General features: G+C 42.0%; 1 protein-coding gene across 6 annotated transcripts in view; it reads right to left on the minus strand.

Annotated features, from left to right (window-relative positions):
• The window catches only part of sgip1a (SH3GL interacting endocytic adaptor 1a), a 194,875-nt gene that overhangs the window by 45,423 nt on the left and 131,691 nt on the right, over nucleotides 1-17,761 (minus strand). For 4 of the 6 annotated variants that reach the window (XM_080195591.1, XM_080195595.1, XM_080195590.1 and 1 more), the window contains exons 11-15: nucleotides 16,356-16,444; nucleotides 15,189-15,281; nucleotides 8,525-8,599; nucleotides 7,180-7,674; nucleotides 3,671-3,795 (exon numbers count right to left, since the gene is read on the minus strand). In XM_080195591.1, the coding sequence (XP_080051717.1) occupies nucleotides 3,671-3,795; nucleotides 7,180-7,674; nucleotides 8,525-8,599; nucleotides 15,189-15,281; nucleotides 16,356-16,444 (877 nt within the window). The remainder of the gene's footprint in view (nucleotides 1-3,670; nucleotides 3,796-7,179; nucleotides 7,675-8,524; nucleotides 8,600-15,188; nucleotides 15,282-16,355; nucleotides 16,445-17,761) is intronic. The other 2 variants (XM_080195594.1, XM_080195596.1) reach the window with 1 other exon arrangement.

A 17,761-nucleotide genomic window follows, 5' to 3' on the forward strand; every position in this document is an offset into this window, starting at 1 on the left:
CATGTTATAGAACTAATGAACCCTATAGGGACAATAGGCTGTAAAAAAAAGTTCATTCAAAAAAATCATTCATTTTATTTTACACACTGGAAGTCATTTTCTCAACAGGCCAATAAAAGTATAATCTAAACCCTTTGAAGTATCAATAACTGAAACTTCAACTTTTTGTAATTAATCATTGTGAAATTGACAGAACAGAGCAGAGATCTAGTGCTGTCAATCAAGTGTATTTTTCTCAGGAGCTCAGATGACTCAACAGTCTACTCTGGACTCTCTGCCAAGCCTAATTATATATTCTTTACAGGGAGAGTCCAGACAACATTAGAGTACTATACACCTGAACCCCAGGCGAAACATCGCCTGATTTGTAGTTCTGGATCTCTGATCTCTACTGTCAATTCCACAATGTTTATTTGAAAAGTGCACTGCATAAATGGGCATTGACATACCTTGGCATAAATGCATGATGGGTCATGGGGGGGAGGGAGGGTGGGTGGAGGGACATAGATTGGCATTGAGGAATGAGGGACCATGGGCGTGGGTAGAGAGCCATAGCTTGACATGGGGGCTTAAGGAGCCATGGATTTGATTTCTTTGGTACTACGGACCATGACTCTTTAATCACCTGGTCCACATTAACAGAAATTACAAAGGAGTAGGAAATGCTGTTCTCTGCAATAGGGTGAGCCAGGTCAGGAGTCCTGGGTTTGTGCTTTTGACTTGAACCTATCTGTAATATTTAAAGGCACTCCTGAAAATCAGACAGCTGGGAATGGGGTCGGAAATCGTGGAACCAGTACATACTCGCCATTTTTAAAGGTCTCCTGGATCATCCCAACTTGCTGATTATCCAGCCTTGCGGGATATATTGAAAAAGTGAGATTGAGATCTATTTTAAAATGTGCTGTTATGGACTTCTCTGAGTTCCAAAAGAATCTCTTGAAGCTGAATTCTCTGATTTGGGTACAAAATCATTGAGATGATGGACCAGCGGAGCTCAAGTGCTCATGAATATTGCCACAAGTCTCTCAATGGACATGGCTTATTGCTTCCTAAGCTCCTATTAAGTTTGTATTGTAAGGGTTCCCATAAGAGGCACTTCACTTTTCAGCTCTTTCTGCTGTGTTGGTTCTTGTAAATGGTTCAATTACATATCAATTTGCAAGGGGTTCACAGATAAGTTATTAATTTAGGTTGTGTATAAACATTACTGTTACATAAGAAAAATATTCCCCAAAATTGTTTTCCGTAAGTCGTAACCAAAATCAATAACAAAAGTCAATACTAAAGTGTATCGCAAAACTAGATGATAGAAAAGGCTAAAAAATAACTCAGGAACATAAAGTAGTCTCTATTGCTGCTGGAGCACATTTAGATACATTTCAGATTGGTAAAAGCCTATTCCAAGTGTACAGAAAACCAGACTGAACTTATGGACTGTAAAATTTAAATGGAACTTGTATCCACTTTAGATTAATTTAAGAGGCGTGGAGGAAGCTTGTCCTTGATTGCTTTTATGTAGTGTTTTTTAAAAAAAAGTGTTTCAAAGCACTTTACATGAATATTATCAAACCATGTTTGACACAGAGCCACATGAAGAGAAATTAAGGTACAGTGGCATTGAGATTGCATGGTGGCATAGTGGTTAGCACTACCACTTCATATTTCCAGGGATCTGGGTTCAATTCTGGCCTTGGGAGACTCTATGTTGAGTTTGCACATTCTCCCCATGTCTATGTGGGTTTTCTCTGGGAGCTCCAGTCTCCTCCCACACTCCAAAGATGTGCCAGTTGGATTGGCCATGCTAAATTGCCGCTTAGGTTAGATAAATTAGCCATGGGAAAGGTGTGATGTTACGGGGAAGAGGGTTTGGGTAAGATATTCTGTCAGAGAAATGGTGCAGGCGCAATAGGCCAAATGAACTCTTCTGCACTGTAGGTGCTCAATAATTCTATGGTCACATTCAGAATCATGAAACCTGTTCCAGTATTTTAATTAATTAATTAATTTAATCCAGAGATGTGTGTTCAAATCCCACAAAGGAAGCTGGGGAATTTAAACTAAGTTATTGAAATAAATCTCGAATAAAAAAATCTCTGCATTAATGGTGCATATGAAACTAGCAGATGGTCATTAAAAACCCAGCTGGTTCATTGATGTCTCTTAGGAAAGAAAACATATTGCCATTTCCTGATCTATCCTCTATGTGATTCTTAATTCTCTGCTGATTTGGTCTAACAAACCTCTCAGTCATATCAAAAACTGCTACAAAACGAACTCTAACACACATGGACTGCAAAGGGTAGTTCAAAAAGGTGGTTGATGGACATAAAAATAGTGATAGACAATAAATGGCTTTCCCAAAGCAGCCACATGCCTAAAGTAAATTTTTAAAAACTAGGATGTGACCAAAAGTTTGGTCTAAGAGATAGGTTTCAATAGGAGATCTTCCTGGAGAGAGATAAAGGTTTAAGGAGGTTATTCCAGAGCTTGAGTCACAGGAAGCTGAAGGCCATAAATAATGGAATGTGTACACAAGAGATCAGATTTGGAGGAATGCAAGAGATCTCAATGCATGGATGGGGTATGCAGAGTGGAGTAAGGTGTAGAGAGCCTACTATTTAACAAAACGTCTGGGTCAAACTCCAAGAGAACTGAGATAGGCATTTTAAATTGGAACCAACTCCTATCTGACTCCATCCACAACCACCACCATTGCCCACAAAATGAAAATTGTATCTTTCTGGACACTTTTTCCCAAGGTGGGACGTTTCCCAACTTGAGCTAACAACCTCAGTGGTGAAAATTAGCCTATGTCTTGATTGTATAGAGAGTCAATACCATGACTGGATGTGACTGGGCTTCACCTATGCTCTTACAAAGAATAGCTGGTCCCACCTATGTTTAAAGTTTGTCACAAAATGTATTCTGTCTTTTATAAGCCATTGCTGTCCAGGCCACCATGGCTCTGAATCCTAAGAGATGAAGTGCAAGAATTGGCTTTCACACTGAAGCTTCTTGCAGTTAGATAGGCATATGAGTGAAACGGGAATGGAGGGATATGGTAGGGGCTATTAAATAGGGTAAACCTCGGGAGACACCGGAAGGGCAGGCTGTATAACTAATATGTTTTGTCTTTATTCCACAGGTGGAGGTCCACCTCGTGTCAAGCGAGGGGCATGCACACGGCAGGTTGTGCGTGGGCTGCTCTTGGAAGTCCAGGAGTGGCCTAGTACTTCATGTCGGTGTGTGTGCTTGATCCTGGACCGATAGACGGGCACCGCAACAGCTCAGTGACTAGCACTGCTAGCTGTGCAGATACATGGATTTGGGCCTGTGTCTGTGGGAGTTTGCGCATTCTCCCTGTGGTTGCGTGGGTTTCCTCCGGGCGCTCCGGTTTCCTCCCACACCCCAAAGATGTGCTCTTAGGCTAATTGGTTTCCACCAAATTGACACTATTTCTTCCCTGAATCTGACTGAGTAGGGTCCCATTCGTAGACATGCAGGGTAGAATAGGTGTAGGGCGATGCGGCGGCGCGGGCTCGTTGGGCCGAAGGGCCTGTTTCCCGTGCTGGGTTGTTCTTTGTTCTTTGTTCTTTGTTCTCTTTTTGCTACATTTCCAGTAACATTTTAATTAAAATGAATATGATAGGAACACACCAAAACATACCATGTCAGTAACACCAGGCTTTCCAGGAGGCAGTTTAGGCCGCGATGGAGGGCGAGGTGGTGGTGGAGGAGGAGTGTTACTGGTCATGCCCAATGGTGTTGCTGGACGGGCAGGAGACGAAGAACCTAAAAATAAGTAGACATAGTTTAAAATTTTACAAGTCATGGAGAAAACCTCAGCATGAGGTGTGTGGGGAGTTCCTATCCCTCAAAGAGTCCAGATGAAACTTTGTAAATCTTTCCTTGACCTTCTCTGATCATTCTGTGATTTTGCTACCATCCTGCCACTATCATAGTTTAGTTGTTGAGCTTAGGCCACATGTAGGACTTCTAAACCATTGCGGCACAAATGGAGTTATTGGACCATCTCTTCCCACATAAAACCAGGATGGCCTTCCTGTGCCCAAATTTAGGCAATTAAGAGGGCAAGGCCTGTAAAAATAAAGACAACCTGGGAATGTGCTGTGCACCCACCCCCCTCACCATTCCCCACCCCTAACCCCTCCCACACCTCCCTCTCACCACCCTATAATTGCTACTTGGAATTTAAAATTTACATCATTGACTCCCATTGTATTTCCAGCAGTGTTGGCAACACTCTGCCACATTGCAAGACGGCCATTTTTTTGTACATCAGTCAACAGTCAGTTTGGTTCATGCCAGAAGACTTATTCAAGTGTCTAACTGAATACAATTGCTACATCAGTGTCAAGAAAAGTAAAACTATAAACAAAATTAGGAAAACAGGTATTGAAGTTCTTGAATTTCCTCAAATAGCCACCTTAGGATGATTGGGCTTGGCAGGGGGCCAGTGCAAATTACTCCAATACTACCTGGACTCTTAAAGGCTAAGCTATGAGGAGAGATTAAGTGAATTAGGGTTATATGGCTTGGAATTTAGAAAGTTAAGGGGTAATCTGATCACAGATTTCAAGATATTAAGGGGAACAGATGGTGTAGAGAGGGAGAATCTGTTTTCTCTGGTTCAGAGGTCTAGGATTCAGGGACCTGGTCAAAAAAACTAGGGCCAAATCTTTCAACAGTGAAATTAGGGAACACTTCTTCATACAAAATATGGTAGATCTCTCTTCCACCAGATTATAGCTAGATTAACTGTTAATTTTAAGACAGACTGATAGATTTTTGTTAATACTATTAGAGTATCTGATGCAAAGGTATATGAAGTTTGGTTGCAGACTATGGGCTTGTTAAATAGCAGAACAGGTTGAAGGGGATAATTAGAGTAAAACTCTTGTTTCTATGTTCTTTGTGTTTAAATTTTTTTTTCAACAAGAGTTTCCTATGTTATTTGTCCTTTGAGGCCTGACTCAAATTTAAGTGCATTTTACCAGCAAGTACTAAACTTTTCCTTCAGTTTTGCACCTTAGGTTTCAAGCTAGCTTCAGATTCGGGCAAAATGCTATCAGCTCTTTTCAATTAATATAATTTTTTCCTCCTCTTTTAAGGTGCTGACTCTCATTGTTCTTCGTATATGTGAGGTTAAGCAGCAATTATTGGCCGACTACTCAACTGCAAACTGTCAAGTTCAATGTTCACAAATGGTATGAGTGGGGAGAACTTCAACTTCTGGCAATGGTGTCAAATGGATGGCATCGATTCAGCAGCTTGTTATACAAACCAGCCTTATAAACATTTCCAATGAAGTCAATGAAAGAGGAAATTGGCCCTGCTGTTTAATGAGCAGTCCATTCCTTATTGCTTATTTACATCATCTCCCAGTTATACCCATTAAGTTCCAATAAAATTCACAGGATGGCAATCAGGATGGGAACCATACCTGAGTTTTCTTCTCCCAGCTGGAGGACATCAAAGGTAATTCTAACAGCCTAACTGTGAACAGCTAACTCAGAGCAGATCTATCTGGAATATATTAATCTGTGGAACTCAGCACCAGAAAAGACAATTCAATTCTTCATTGCGTATACGTTTTCATTTCCCATTCCCACCATCAATATTTGTGAAGGAAGATTGATATACAGACAAATAAAAGCTAATGGAAGCGGCAACACTGGGACAAAAAAGCCATATAACCATAACTCCTATTATGGTTATAAACCAACGGCGAAAATGTGCACTCAGCAAGACACAGATGTGATCTAATTACACGACAGGAGAGGTCTGAGGGAGGCAGTGGAAATTGGCTGACAGGAAGTTGTTTCGGAGAGGTGAAATCTGTAGCATTGCAATATTCACCATTTAATGCAGGGAATTTACATTAAATTTCCTGTCTGGGGCACATATTTAAGAAAAAGTTTCTTCAAAATTGCTGGACTCAAGAATAAATAGCATTGCTAACACTGACATTCAGTCCTTTGCTGCAGTCAGTCAAAGCAACACAGGCCAGAGTTCAAACTTGGGTCCTTCTGAGTCAGCATGGTTTAGTGTCGCACTGATTACCCACCTATCTACGGGGAACATTTATTCTTATTGCAGTTAGTAAGTTCTATTTATATTAATCAGGCTTCACTGACAGCAATGGAGTGAAAATGAGATGCTAGATTTTGCTACAAAGTTGTGAGCTTTGTGTCTCTGATGATGTACAGGACTTGACACTGGAAGCCCAGAGACCTGCAGTTGGAGAGAGCAGGAACCTTCTGTACTGTAGGGATTCTATGATTCTATGAAACCTGACCTTTATTTTATTGACCCTCCAATAGACTCAATAGCATTCAAAAGGGGGGGAGGACAGAACTCAAGTTTGCTGGTCCCCACATTAACCCTGCTGCTGCAACATACACATTGGGACGGATTAAATAAAGGGGATGTTTTACTGACCATGGGTGTATTCCTATTTAGAGGCCTCTCCAACCAATCTGATCCTAGATTTTGTAAATTTTAAAAAAAACTATAGCCCTTCATACAGATGATCATTAATTAAGCATGAGGTATGAAAGGTTATCAGATTATGGGAACGCTGCTGGTGCATCCAATCTTACCCTCATCAGAAATTCTTACATGTGAATTTTCCTAGTTAATGGTTGGCAGAGGTTGCTAGATAATAATTTGAAATTAGCTTGGCTAATATATTCTGCCCACAGATTGTGGTGTGGGTAGAGGGCAGGTGACTAATTGTAGTATTCGTGCAACGGAACAGTTGTTCATTTATTAGTTGGGCTATCAAAACAGACTTGGAAAGTAATACTTGATGTTAGTTTCTGCTGGTTTTCTTAATTTCTCAATGTGTTGCTGGCTTGGATTACGCTACTGGCTGTGCAACATCCTACATACAGTATAAGAACCTGTCGGCCAGTTTCAATAAAAGGGTAGAGGTGAAGCTTTTGTGGGGAGGGGTGGGTGGGATGTCACTACAGACTCACGTGCCTTCAAAAGAACACAGAAATAGCAGAGCTCAGCACAGAATGGAACAGCACAAATACAACAGGACAGAAGCAGGAAGAAGCCAGTCTTGTTGCTGCCATTGAGGCTTCTGAGTGGAGGCAGGCTCCAGTGTGCACATGCTAGTGCAGTGTTCAACCAAACACCACGTACCACTGCTGGACACGCCACTGCCTGAACTGGGTCCTGGAGAAGATACCACTGTCCTGTAGGTAGGAGGTGGAGGGGGAGGGGGCGTGGTCTTTTGCCCCATAGCAAGCTCTTTAAGGGAAGAGGACGACTCGCTCTTTTCGCTCTTGACCAAAGCCTGCTCAGAACATTTTTTCTCGCTCCCATCATGGTCGAGAGGCACAGAAATACTTGGAGGGGCATCGAGGGCCCTGTTTTCACTCAGAGCCACTGGTAAAACCTCATCTCTGGCAGGCTGATCAGAGAAATCAATCCACTTGTTCTTCGACAGGACGACTCCAGATCTGGGAGATACAACTGGGCCAAAAATGTCATCCAGGTCACTGATAGATAACAGTTTGTTAGGCTGGGGCTCTGCTTTGCCCTGGTCATTCCCTACAGTCCCATGAGTTGAAGTCGATAAAGGTTGCTGCGTTGCTGCATCAAGGTCTGATTTGCTGCCTTTCAGACTAGTGTGGTCTTAAGTTCAAAATTCAAGAGTGAAAAAATCAGGAATCAAAAGAACAAAAGATTAAACACAAAGTAAAACTCAAGAACATACACATTCAGTGTCAAAAGAATGAAAAATTCAATATTAACAAAGAACCAGGTTTGAAACATTTTCCTTAAACAAATGAATGGATTTTTCCTAACATTCTGCCAAACGTTATCCCCCTCCCCTTGTAAGCACTTGGCGCCATCTGATGATTTGTCTAAATGATCTTTCTTCATGCCTGAACCTGAACAGAGTGTCAGCATATTATCCTATCATATAATGGATGTCCACATTGACAGTCACAAGAGCACTTTCAAACAGGGGGCACTAGATACTTCAGTGGGATTTTGACAGATTCTTTTCTTCTCCCCGAGAGATGCTGAATCCTTTATAGGACCTTCAATACCCTCATTCAAATCAGTTAATGCAGCACATCAAGGATGAACCTGGGATTGTGCTGGGGTACACAGGTCAGTTCTAAAAGAGTGCACTGGATAATCTTCAGTGTTCTTCAAAGTTTGAGATAAAGGAATTAAGGTGTAGCAAAGAAACCACTTAGATTAATAACTACAGAATTTGAAAAATAGTTTATATGGAAGTATGAACTGAGATGTATATAAAAAAGGCTGCAAATAAAAAGTAATTTTCAAAGAGAGCAGCAGTTCTCCACTGTGTTACATGTTAATTTATAACTACTCATAGTTACACCGAGTCTACACCACAGAAACAGACCATCCAGTCCAACCTGACTATACTGGCATTGGCTTCCACTGAAAAGGCTGAAATATAATTAATTGAGAAGCTGATACAAAGCACTAAATTACAAAGTCCTACCTGAACCCTCTGTGGGTGGTGACCCTGTGCGAGGTGGTGTAGCTGGAACATTTTTTGGAGGAAGTGGAGGAGGAGCTGTAAGGGGAAACCGTGAAAGAAAAACAAGTATTACAAATATGAAATGTATAAAGCTTTGGATTGTTTGCCTAATTTAAGATAAAATTGTGAGATTAAGTGATTGTATGATCTATGCCAAATTCTGCCTTAGTTGATAAACATTAAAGTGGTGCCCAGGTTGTTTTACTGACTGTGGGCACATTGTTAATCGGTGTCAGGAATTTCAGGTTTTATAAACAGCTATATTTAAACTGTCTATTTAATGTTAACCTAGGGGTCAGGAGGCAAGGTAATTAGCATTTCTACCCAGATACAGGGTCCATGTGATTCATGTTGCCATAATGATGGTCGACGAGAGAGGCAGAGTCTATAGCAACCTATTGCAGCATCAGATTATAGAGTTTGTCCAAAGATATCCCTGAAACACACAAAGGCAAAAAGTCTGCTAGAATATGAAAAAAGTAAAAGAGAGAGAGAGCAAGGCAGCCAGTCCTGCAGCTAAAGTAGAGAAAACGCTGTGTTTTCTCCATTTATTCACCATGCAGAAGAAAGGTGGGACCACATGTTAAGATTGAAGCGATCACATTTGTGAGGATTTAACTTAGATTCACCTAGCTTTGGAAGATTCACCTAGCTTTGGTTAGAAGGTTGAATCTCCAGGGCACCCTCACTGTGAAAGTCATTTTGGGAGCAGAAATTACCTGGCTAGGAAAAAGAAGCAGGCCATTGGGAACAGAGAATAGCTTTGGAGAATAAGGTATTCATTGAAGGGACAGAGTAAAGTATAACCATGGTGTGGGATTGTTGGTCACTTTAAAAGTCACATGAGGGATATTACATTGCCTAACACTATTTTTGAAGGCAATGTTGCTTTTAATTTGTTACAGTAAAAGTCTTGAAACTTGAAATCTTGTTTTATGATTCTTTTTAGTAGGTCACTTGAATTCAAAAATCTTATAAGTTATCAGTTTGTGCAGGGATTGTAACAAAAATAAAACATTATTTGTTGAGTTTTACATTATTTGATGTTAAAAGAATAATGACATTTCTAACTAATATATTTTTAAAAATCAACATTTGCAATCAGTAACATCAGAAATAGGTTGGAGAAATGGTTTGTATTCATGTAGCACATTTCACCAATTCTGAAAGTCCAGTCACTATTACTTTGTGGAAAAACACAGTAGCTATTTTTGCACAAAACAAATGAATAAGCAGTTAGTTTTTTTTGATAAAACTCCCTGCTTGCTTTGATAAAGTGACATTGGATCTTTTCCATTCACCTGAACAAGCAGATGGGGCCCAAGCTGAATATCTCACATGCTGTACACAATCACTTAACAATATTGCACTTTTCCCAGAATCATTCTGAAGAATCAGCTTAGATGATGGCTGGAATTCTCCAGTCATTCATGACAGCGAGATTCTAAGGTCCCGCCAGCAGCACACCCCTTTCTGCAAGTTTCACAGGGGTGTGGGGTGACATCAATGGGAAATCCCATTGACAGCAGTGGGACCAGAGAATCCTGCTGTTAGCATGCCATCCTCCATGGGACGCACTCGGCTGGGAAACCAAAAGGCCTCACCTGATGTCTTCAAGTACTTGTGTGGGGATTGAACCCCCAATTTCCTGGCTAACTGTGCCAAGACGGACACTGGCATTTAAAGCTGTATTTCCCTTATTACAATGGGTAAATGAAAACATAGAAATAAACTAACTGAAAACGGCATCTCCTTTCGTGCCTTTAGTTGGTAAATGCACTTCCCAGTGTGTGTAATTGTTGTACAGGTCAGGATCAGAATGGACAACCATCATCACCTGAGTCTGTATGAGGGCATGGTGTTTCAAATTCAGGGTCTTAGGCCATAGGGGTTGTTTAATACAGAGATCAAAGACTTCTTCCAAGCTCATGGTTAGTATTATCCACCATGTATTTGTCTTTCTCCTCTGACACTATCATGCATTGTGTGACATGCCACTGGATTCAATACATACCGATAACATATAGGAACTGATATTTGTCCCTGTGATCTTTGGGATGTATCTAGTTCCTAGATGTCATGTTAAGGAAAAGGGCACAGAGTGGGGGTATGGGAAAGGGTTGGTTGATTGGTTAGTTACAGAAGGAAACACAGATGGCAAAACATCAGTGCTGGTGTGAAAGTGGAGACAAGAATGGATGAACAGAAAGCTACTGATTGATCAATCATTTGAGTTCAGGAATACCGACAGAACTTTCCTCCCAGAGGATTTATATATCTGATATTTCAGGCTTTCATTTATGAATATGCCAAATATGCTGCAAAGTGTGGCAACTATGGAGTCTTCCAGCTGAATCTATAAAACTACTCTTAACTGCTTAATAGAAAAGCATCATACCAACAGTCATTAACTAATTAACAGGATCTTTCTCAGGAAGAAGTGGGTAGCAGCAATAAATGCGTCCTTCTCAGGCTGGAAGGCAATAAGCAGTGAAGTGCCACAGGGATCAGTACAGGGACCGCAGCTCTTCACAATATACATCAATGATTTAGAGGGAGCAATGGAGTGTACTGGGGTCAAATTTGCAAATGCTACAAAGGGAGGAGGAAAAGCAGGGTGTAAGGAGGATACAAATAGTTTACAGAAATATTGACAGGATAAATGAGAGGGCAGAAACTGGCAAATGGAATTGAATGTGGGAAAATTTGAGATTGTTCATTTTGGAAGGGAGAATCAGAAGGCGAATTATTATTAACTGGAGAGAGACTACAGAAAGCTGTAGCACAAAGGGACTGGGGGGATCTTATTCATGAAACCTAGTAAGCTAGCATACAGGTGCAGAAGGTAATAAGGAAGGCAAATGGAATGCTAGCTTTTATTTTAAAGGGACTGGAGAATAAAAGTAGAGATGTTGCTGTAACGATACAAGGTACTAGTGAAGCCACATTCAGAATACTGTGTATGGTTTTGGTCCCCTTATTTAAGGGAAGATATATTGGGCGTGATCTTACCAGCTCAATGCACCAGTCAATCAGGGTGGTGGACAGGAAGATAGTGTGTGAGGCCAAAGATCTGGGCCAAGAGATACTAGCAGGTAGCCCATAGTAAGGTTTGCGACCGGGATTACACCGGTCGCAAGTCTCCCAGGTGCTTTTCTTTAAAAAATGTAATTAGCTCCACACTGGAAATTGAAATAGGCCCCGTCCTACTTACCAGAGCGAATCTTGCTGAGGCACTCTCCAGCACTCAGAGTGTTGGAGATTCACTCTGGTGAGTATGCCCAAAAAACGGGCTTGAAATAACTCCTGTTTTCCTGCACATTGGACACTTAGATTATTTTTTGGGAGAATCCGTGCCCCAATTCGGTTTGCTATCTTCCTGGCCCTGTTTTGCTGGCGAGAGTGGCTTTGCGGCCAGAAAGGGCATGAAGCCTATTATCAGGGATTGAGAACATTAAAAGTAGTTATCGAATTTGGCACAGCTACTATCGCCTTCCTGGATGCTTCCACTATTTGGCTGCCTGATGTCACACCGGTCAGAATCATGACCACTCTGCAGTAACAGAGACCAGGAGCCATGGCCATGCTGCTGAGGGGATCAGAGGCCATTGGAGCCCCCGGGTGGCTGGGGGGTATGGCTGGGCAGTGCCGGCCTGGCATTCTGACAGTGCCTGGTTGGGCATAAGTTGCCAGGGGCAGTGCCAAGAGGGTATGACCTAAGTATGGGTGGTATGCACAAAGATAGGGAGCTTATGCAAGGGGAGAGCTCAGCAAAAGGGATGATAATCAGCAAGGGAGGGGCGTCACATGGGGGGTATTAAATTAATAAATCTGAAATATAAATCTAGTCTCAGTTATGGTGACAATGATAACTATGATTGATTGTCATGCAATCAATTGGAGTGGCACAGTGGTACAGTGGTTAGCACTGAGGCTTCACAGCACCCGAGGACCTGGGTTCGATTCCTGGCTTGGGTTATTGTCTGTGTGGAGTTTGCACATTCTCCCTGTGTCTGTGTGGATTTCCTCTGGGTACTCCAGTTTACCCCCACAGTCCAAAAATATGCGAGTTAGGTGGATTGGCCATGCTAAATTGCCCCTTAGTGTTAGGGGGGCTAGCTAGAGTAAATGTATAGGATTGTGGGGATAGAACCTAGGTGGGATTGTGGTTGATGCAGAAGTGATGGGCTGAATGGTCTCCTTCTGTACTCTAGGATTCTATACAAACCCATAGTTTCCTCCGGTTTCCGCCCACGATCTGAAAGGCATGCTGGTTAGGTGTATTGGCCATGTTAAGTTCTCCCTCAGTGTACCCGAAGTGGCGCTGGAGTGTGGCAACTAGGGGATTTTCACGGTAACTTTATTCCAGTGTTAATGCAAGCCTACTTGTGACATGAATAAACTTTAATTTTAAAAAAGAAAAAAAAAGTTCACCATTTGGTTGACTAATATCCTTCAGCAAAGCAAATCTGCCATCTTTATTGATCTTGCCTACATATGACTCCAGATCCAAAAGCAATAGGTTAACTCTTAAATGTTCTCTAAATGATATAGCAAGCCATTCATTTCAAAGGCAATTTGAGTTGGGCTACAAATGCTGACCTTGCCAGTGAAGTCCACATCCTATGAAAGAGTTGAAAGGGGAGTAAACAAGAACCTATCTATCTCTGTCATAAAGACACTTAATGATCTGGCCTCCACAGCCTTCTTTGGCAAAGACTTCCACAGATTCATCACTCTCTGGCTGAAGAAATTCCTCCTCATCTCTGTTTTAAAAGATTGTCCCTCTGGTTCCAGCTTTTCCTACTAGTGGAAACATCCTCTCCACATCCACTCTATCCAGGCCTCACAGTATCCTATAAATTTCAATAAGATCCCCCCTCATCCCTCTAAACTCCAATGAGTACAGACCCAGAGTCCTCAACTGTTCCTCATACGACAAGTTCTTCATTCCAGGGATTATTCTTGTGAACCTCCTCTGGACCCTTTCCAAGGCCAGCACATTCTTCCTTAGGTACCGGGTCCAAAACTGCTCACAATACTTCAAATGAGGTCTGACCAGATATACACTCTCAGAAATACATTCTTGCTCTTGTATTCTAGCCCTCTCGACATGAATGCTAACATTGCATTTGCCTTCCTAACCGCTGACTGAACCTGCACGTTAACCTTATGAGAACCTTGAACAATGACTCCCAAGTCTCTTTGTGTTTCTAATTTCCTAAGCATTTTCCCATTTAGAAAATAGTCTCTACCTCCATTCCTCCTTCCAAACTGCATTACCTCACACTTTTCCACATTATATTCCATCTGCCACTTTGCCCACTCTCCTAACCTGTCCAAGTCCTTCTGCAGCCCCCCTGCTTCCTCAATTCTACCTGTGTCACTACATCTTGGTGTCATCTGCAAATTAGCATCAGTGCCTTCAGTTCCTTCCTCCAAATCGTTAATGAATATTGTGAATATTGGTAGTGATCTTTCAGGAATCACTGGAGGCAGGGAGGGTTCCACTAGTCACTGGCTGCCATCCTGAAAAAGACTCCTTTATCCCCACTCTCTGCCTTCAGCTAGTCAGCTAATCCTCTATCCATGCCAGGATCTTACCCTTACGGGCACTTAACTTATTTAACAGTCTCTCCTATATGGCACCTTGTCAAAAGCCTTCTGGAAATCTAAATAAACCACATCCACTGGCTCTCCTTAGCTTCCTTGTTACCTCCTCAAAGAGCTCTAACAGATTTGTCAGACATGATCTGTAAAGAGTTTGGCTGGAAGTCAGACTCCAGTGCGTATGACAACTTTCTCATTGCCATGCTTGTGGACAGTGGGCCATGAAGAATGAGTTGCTTAAAAAATTCAAGTAAGTCCTGCTCTGCTCGGAATTTGTTTGCTTACCTGAAATCATCACTGATTCTGGTGACCAGCTCAGAGTTCTGAACTTCAACCAATCCCACAGTGAAAAGGTCTCTTTAAGATTAGCCACTGTTGAGGACCAGTCCCCAGAGGACTTGAGCTTAGAGCATAAACCCAAGTGACACAGCAGCAAGACTGTAAATGTCTTTATGGTGGACTGGCAAGGCACTACTAATTGTTTAGTGAGCGATACATTGCTGAAGCAAATGGTTCAATACTACCATTCTGACCAAGACAGAATGCAAAGTTACATTCTCTCCAGTAGACAAATGTTTCATATCTAATCATATAATTAGGCATAAAAGTCTCAAAATCATTCATCTGTTCAAGAAGGATGGGCACACTATGTATATCTTCATTATACATTCTGGATGAATTTTGCATTCAAAGCTCTCAAGCCCCTTTACCATAGTGTCAATCTGTGTTTTTGGCATCTTTCAACAAGACGACTCCAGCTGGTCTCTCAAGAGTAGTTAAATCCCAAAACATGGACTGAATAAAAATTACAGCAAACAAAAAGTGAATGTTTATATTGTATTTGTAAATAACAGAGTTCAGCTAATTGTAATACAGAATGGGTCATCTTTCTTTGATGTCTGTTACTCACCAGTATCATACACACCATCATCAACTATTGTTTAATTACATACTCGGTTCAAACATTCTCTGAACTCTAATGATTCTGTCTCAGGATGAATTACTGTGAACTTACTTCCAATGGGAAATGACCGTGCCGTCAATGATGACTGTCTTTCTGAATCAATGGCTTGGAATGGCCCCCAGATCTCAGGCTGATCAATGGCAGCTTTAAGACATGGACAAAGTCAGCCAACAAAATTAACAAAGGGGCATAAATATGCTGTATAAACAATGTATCCTCCAAACAATAGATCATACAAACTTTACATTAGAAATTCAGATCAACAATTCTTTTCATCCAAGATTCCTTGATCCCAGCTGTTAAGCCAGGGTTCTGCCAAATGTCTTGCCAGATTTTGTTGCATCAACGGGAGGACTACTCAAGCACTGCTGAGTCACCCTCCTGCTACGTCTGTTGGAATGTCTGGTGTCTGCCCACTTGGAAAGGGCTGCCACAAACCTCCCACAATTTGGCCATTTTCTTCTGCCCTCTCTTTGGGCAAGGAACCATTTTGACATAAATATTGGAAGTGGTGGCAGCTCAGACCACATAGTTGGCCTGTACATGACCAGGGAGGCAAACATATGTCTGACTGGAGGCCACCATTCACTTGGTGTATCAGGTGTTACACAAATGTTAATTTTTCAATCCCCTCATTGGAATTCAGATCTTCTAATCTTGAGATTGATCAATTTCTAACCATGAGATGTGTATTTTCTGTGAGTGACCCTCTTAAGTACAGAGTAGAAAGAAACCAATAAGGTGAAAAACATCAGATAAAAGTATTTATCTTTGGTCACATCCACATCTGGGCTCTGCACACAACTTACAGAGCAGCAGATGTTAATCTTCATCATTGGTAGTTTGCTTATTATTCAGTTGGGAAGCTGTATCTTCCTTACTCAAAGCTATTCTCTTTTTATTGCTGTCAAACACATTTTACTTCCTTTTTCCCCCTTGCATCCTCAGTGGAAATCAGTGTTGATTTATCCGTCAGTGCCAAGCCAAAAAATCTCAACAACTACACGTTAAGCCAAGAAATATCAGACACCCACCAAATGTGTGGCATGGGGCAGTTAAAGCTGCACTGTCTGCTTGAAAATATGTTTGGCAATCCTGAAGCATGAAGAGGTATCCATTAAAAAGACATGATATGCAATAATGCTCTTTACATTATCACAGTGTGTGATCATCATGCAGAGTTATTCACTGTTGGTTCAGGCATTGTGTGTGTAGTACCTTCTGATTTTATGCCTTCGAAAGCTGACTCCAGTGGAGGGCCAAAGAGTGGGATCAGAGATGCTGTATCCTCTGGCCCCTTCTTACTACTAGGAGAAGAGAAAAAGAAATGAGAAAGGAAGAAATAGATAGTTAGAGATGGAGAAAAAGAAAGTTAAATGCAGTTGAGAATCACTCCAACTTGCTCAGCCTAAATCAATGTTTCTTAGTAAACGTTTGTTGCATGCCACTGGCCTAGACAGTATCCTGTGTGTGAGTGTAACCCTGAGAAATCTTCAAACACATTGCTCAGGATTTCACCAGCTCACCCCGCCTTTCAATGGGCAGAGCGTGATGGTAAAATTGCACAAGAGCTGAATAATCAGGATCAAGACCAATTTCCCAGCTCTTGCGATCTTGCGATGCTGGATTTCTGGCCAGATCAGCCTCTCACCAGGAATGGGTGAGAGGCTGAATAAATTATTTAAATACATTGAAATTGCATTTTTCATGAGACTAGTGAGCTTGGCACTCAATCATCCGGGCTCACTCGCCTTTATGGCCTCGTCGGGAGATGTTCTCTCCAGAGAGAAAAACATCTGCTCCCCATGAACAGGGACCTTGTTGATCTTGCCAATAGGACCAGAGGCCATTGAGGCCACCCCAGGGAGGCCAAAGGCAAGGGGAGGGTGCCCCTGGGCAGTTCCAGCTTGACTGTGCCAACTTAGCACCTCAGTAATGCCCACCGGGCACCTTGGCACTGCCAAGTGGCCAGTGCTATGGGGTGGGGCCTATGGGGGCAGCGCACTTGGGAGGAAGGAGGAGCCACTGCTGTGTAATCACTGAGGGAGGCACAATCAGTCTGGGTGGCAGCACTCGGGCAGTGTGAGGTTCATGATCGGCCGTGGGCCCCCTCTTTTTCTCTCTCTATGTCTGTTAGACCTCTGCTGCTATTGTGTATGTGCAGAATCAGATGTCTGCATATATGCAATAGCTCCCTCTGCAGGTTGTTTGGCAAATTAAACCCAGCCCACTGCCTGCAGCAGCTAGAAATGGTCTGGACCATTTTTCCATACACTATGTACACAAGATTGGGTGTGACAGTTCGCCCAAAAAGAAAAGATCAGGAACTCTCCCATTTTCACACTAGCTGGACATTTAGATTTATTCTCATAAAACTCTGTCCATTGTACCAAGGATTGATCGGTCTTAGGTTCATAGCTTCATTCTGTGAGCTCATAGGCTTAAACCATGTGCCAGATTGGACAGCTGTCAAGACATCTGCCCCAAGGCAAAGGAGAAATACAAAACAACATGAGGAAAAATGCCATTAAATCCCTGCGTCCTCTGGTTTTAATAGAACCCTTTGGCTTCCTGCTTGGATAAACTCAATTGCTTTGAGCATTTTGTGCCTTTCTCAAATTGGA

The sequence above is a fragment of the Carcharhinus amblyrhynchos genome, chromosome 9 (genome assembly GCF_965287045.1).
Source record: "Carcharhinus amblyrhynchos chromosome 9, sCarAmb.v2.hapA, whole genome shotgun sequence".
NCBI lineage: Eukaryota > Metazoa > Chordata > Chondrichthyes > Carcharhiniformes > Carcharhinidae > Carcharhinus > Carcharhinus amblyrhynchos.